This window comes from Coregonus clupeaformis, chromosome 28 (genome assembly GCF_020615455.1).
Source record: "Coregonus clupeaformis isolate EN_2021a chromosome 28, ASM2061545v1, whole genome shotgun sequence".
Lineage (NCBI taxonomy): Eukaryota > Metazoa > Chordata > Actinopteri > Salmoniformes > Salmonidae > Coregonus > Coregonus clupeaformis.
The window spans coordinates 28,101,733-28,105,750 of record NC_059219.1 but is presented as its reverse complement, the minus strand read 5'-3'; the positions used below and the strand labels follow the sequence as shown (position 1 = coordinate 28,105,750).

Sequence of the window (4,018 nt, the reverse complement as noted above, 5' to 3'; positions counted from 1 at the left end):
TCCTACCCTCCCCCCTCCAGGCTCTCGCCATATGTCAAACATCACTCAAAATCTGACAGCAAAAGGATATGTCACACAACCAAATTGCATGTGAAAAGTGAATGCAACATGCTACAGGTGATACGTGAACTGTTGTCTGCCTGGTGACCTGCAGGCTGGAGGGTTTGGGAGTTGTGGAGGGTATGAAGCACTGAACATAGATTCCTGGAATTTTCAGCAGCGGCTCAAACCCTCTGGAGGAGTTGTGTAACATTGTAGCAGCAAGGGGCAGGGCTTCCACTGTGACATCATGGGGGAAGAAGACTATAAGTTGAGTGCCACCGTTCAGACACCTGCAGACAAACAAGCAAGCAGCAAAGCAGAAGACAGTTGGGATAATTTGCCAAAGCGCATTTAAGGATATTATACTTCCCCGTGAGCTCTACAAATAGACCAACAGCAACCATGTCAGCACACGCCAGCCTGCTCCTTCTCATCACTGTGTGTGTGTCCATGCAGGAAGGTGAGTACTACAGCGCTATTACTATAATAAATTATCTAAGGATTTGTTATTTCTTCCACAAGCAAAAAATTAACTTAATAATGTCATTGAAGCATTGAACATAATAATGGTCAAGTGTCTTCCACTGATCATTTTCTGAATGCATAACTGAATTCAAAATATCTATTGGGAATGACGCACTATATAAAAAATTATGAAATTGTATTGAGGTTCTGCGCTACTGTCTTGCATCAACAAAACACTGGCTAACTTTTCATTGAAACTAATTAATCTCCCTATAAAATAGTGACATGGTGCAGCATTGTTTTCATTGTTCAGAGCAATGTAAACACTTACTCATGCACACACTCATTATATTCAGTGACAAGATATACAAACCAACAAAGAGACACGTTTCAGAGACACACGTTACAGCAAGCCCTGTTCCAATTGTCACATCATCAATGAAGATTTATCGTTAACACATTAAGACCAGTATTACATCTCACTTCAACCTTGCTGACTAGCTCAGGGGTACACATTCTCAAATGTTAATTCTCTGGAGAACCTCTTCATCTCACTCAGCAAATAGATTATCTTGTATTTGAGTGATCTTGGTTGTCAAAAGCACCTTAAACTTGAACTTGTGAGAGCATGACAATGTTTGCTACCTGGTTGTACAGACTTTTCATTGTACAGTCAGAAAATACCAGAGGCTGTGTTTCTCCAAACTCTGGTCATCTCTGTAACGGGACAAATGAGATGTTATGACTCCACCGAAACACTAGCACACATTCCCCTCCTATCGAGGGACCCACTTACTTACTTAACACAGTCAATAAAGAGGTGGAGTCTTCTCTAAATGTCTGCTTGCACTATTGGCACTCCCTTCAGAATGTTTGAACAGGCAGATAACAGCGATTAAAGATGATTACTAGCTTTCCACGGAAAGGTTTGAATAGACTGGTGTGATAGATCAAGGCAAATAGCGGGGTACCGGTAATAATACACTTGTCTAGTGTCCTTTTACGCTGGTGGATTGTACGGTTTTGATGCACCAGGATTGTTTTCTAAGCTATATCCTTCTGTCTGTCATGTAGGATTGGGACTTCCACTGTCAGAGAGGCCTAAATCCAGTGATCTGGCTCCACCTCACAGAGTGCGGACCAAACGCTGTGCCTGCAACAACCAGCTGGACTCTGAATGCCACTACTTCTGCCATCTCGACATCATCTGGGTCAACACACCAAGGTGGGCACACACACCTCACAGAAATATATGTATTCACAGAGAGAAACACATGCACTTACACTACACACCATCAAGGACGTCAAACAAATACCTCAGCTTTGCAGACATAAACTTGAGCAATTCACTTATGTGGGTCAATTATGTCACAGTGTGATGATATCAACATAATCGATCAACATAAATATTTGCACCGTTTTTTATTTTAGCTGTGTATCATTAGTATCAATATGACATTATTCTGGCAATCATCCCTGTCTGGCAACACTGCATTTTATTAATGCCAAGGAACAAAGTCTATAAACATTGTGGTTATATCTTGGGGGTGACTGATAAAACTGACATTCCCTTTCTCTCTTTCCCTTTCTGCAGTAAGACTACTGTTTACGGCTTGGGCAGCCCTCTGTCGCGTCGCCGTAGGTCCGCCGGTCGCTGTGTGTGTGCCGACTCTGACGACCACACTTGCACCATCATGTGCCAGGACAGGTGAGTAGGGGTCACAACAATAGCCAAGACAACATCACACACACCACCACCTCAGACAGACAGATACTCAGTCACTGTGGAATGTCCTAGTTTTATTAGTCAGCCATTTGAGGACACAGAACAAGAGGGACTCCTTGTTGAAGCTCTTCAAGGTGCACAAGGTGTGGTCTGAGAGCATAGCTCACTTCTCTGGGATGCTATTATTAGCTTGAGGGAGTGTTATTGTGTGTATCACACAGGCGTTCCCTCTCAGGGTGGAATGAATTTGCACCACATGTTACGGAGTGCCCGAGGGGGCAGTGTAGTCTCAGGCTGCTCTAGCGTCCCCACGGCATGTTTTGATTGGCTGAAGGGACCGGGGAGTGAACTGTGTAGGCGTCTCGTATCATTGAAAGGCTGAGTTAGGGATTAATGGTTCCTAAGGATGATAGAGAAACAAATACAGGCACCTAGAGACACCCAGAGACTCATTCCACTCATTGTTCCTCATTGGGAGACAAATGGGTCGTTTTTCATTTAGGGACAGTTAGGGCTCTAGTCAATTCAAGTTCAGCGTTACAGCGGGATTGAAATTGAAAGGCAATGTTCCCGCATTAGCAGAGACTGCATTCATGGTAAACGCTGCATATGTCGGCTCAATCAGAAATTACCTTTACATTTCTAGCGCGCAATCTGTAACGCTTCAGCGATACAGATTGAATAGAGCCCTTAGACATTATATTGTAAAGACATTATTGTTTGGTCTATGCCATTGCAATGATGTCAGTAAAACTGTTAGTGTACAATAAAGTTGTCTTTAGATTGCCAAATTGGCAAAAAAAAAAAAAGAGGCAACAGTTCTTTACACACCTGATTCTTTGATCAAAGGTATTGTGAGAGTTCACTGATATGAGGGGTATCTACAGTGCCTTCAGAAAGTATTCATACCCCTTGACTTATTCTACATTTTGTTGTGTTACAGCCTGAATTCAAAATTGATTAAATATATTTTTTTCTCACCCATCTACACACAGTACCACATAATGACAAAGTAAAAACATGTTTTTAGAGAATTGTGCAAATTTATTGAAAATGAAATACAGAAATATATAATTTACATAAGTATTCACACCCCTGAGTCAATACTTTGTAGAAGCACCTTTGGCAGTGATTACACCTGTGAGTCTTTCCGGGTAAGTCTCTAAGAGCTTTCCACACCTGGATTGTGCAACATTTGGCCAGTATTCTTGTCAAAATTCTTCAAACTCTGTCAAATTGGTTATTGATCATTGCTAGACAACCATTTTCAGGTATTGCCATAGATTTTCAAGTAGATTTAAGTCTAAACTGTAACTCGGCCACATTCCCTTTCTTCTTAGTAACCAACTCCAGTGTAGATATGTCCTTGTGTTTTAGGTTATTGTCCTGCTGAAAGGTGAATTAATCTTCCAGTGTCTGGTGGAAAGCAGACTAAACCAGGTTTTCCTTTAAGATTTTGCCTGCGCTTTGCTCCATTCCGTTAATTTTTTATCCTGAAAAACTCCCCAGTCCTTTAACGATTACAAGCATACCTATAACATGATGCAGCCACCACTATGCTTGAAAATATGGAGAGTGGTACTCAGTAATGTGTTGTATTGGATTTGCTCCAAACATAACACTTTGTATTCAGGACAAAAAGTTAATTGCTTTGGGATTTTTTTTGGCAGTATTACTTTAGTGCCTTGTTGCAAACAGGATGCATGTTTCGGAATATTTATTCTGTACCGACTTCCTTCTTTTCCCTCTGTCAATTAGGTTAGTATTGTGGAGTAACTACAATGT

The 4,018-nt window shown here is 41.4% G+C and overlaps 1 protein-coding gene across 1 annotated transcript; it reads left to right on the top strand.

Annotated features, from left to right (window-relative positions):
• The first annotated feature begins 360 nt into the window (after positions 1-360).
• Positions 361-2,319, top strand: LOC121542477 (endothelin-2-like). Its single transcript, XM_041851871.1, has 3 exons — positions 361-502; positions 1,582-1,732; positions 2,102-2,319. Exons 1-3 carry the CDS (start codon positions 445-447, stop codon positions 2,217-2,219), a joined length of 327 nt encoding a protein of 108 aa, XP_041707805.1. The 5' UTR covers positions 361-444; the 3' UTR covers positions 2,220-2,319.
• Positions 2,320-4,018: the final 1,699 nt, after the last annotated feature.

Bases quoted from the DNA above. Each gene is read 5' to 3' on its own strand.
- LOC121542477 (XM_041851871.1), top strand. From the start codon at position 445: ATGTCAGCACACGCCAGCCTGCTCCTTCTCATCACTGTGTGTGTGTCC. The intron at 503-1,581 runs GTGAGTACTACA...TCTGTCATGTAG, and splicing joins GTGTGTGTCCATGCAGGAAG to GATTGGGACTTCCACTGTCA. The intron at 1,733-2,101 runs GTGGGCACACAC...CCCTTTCTGCAG, and splicing joins ATCTGGGTCAACACACCAAG to TAAGACTACTGTTTACGGCT.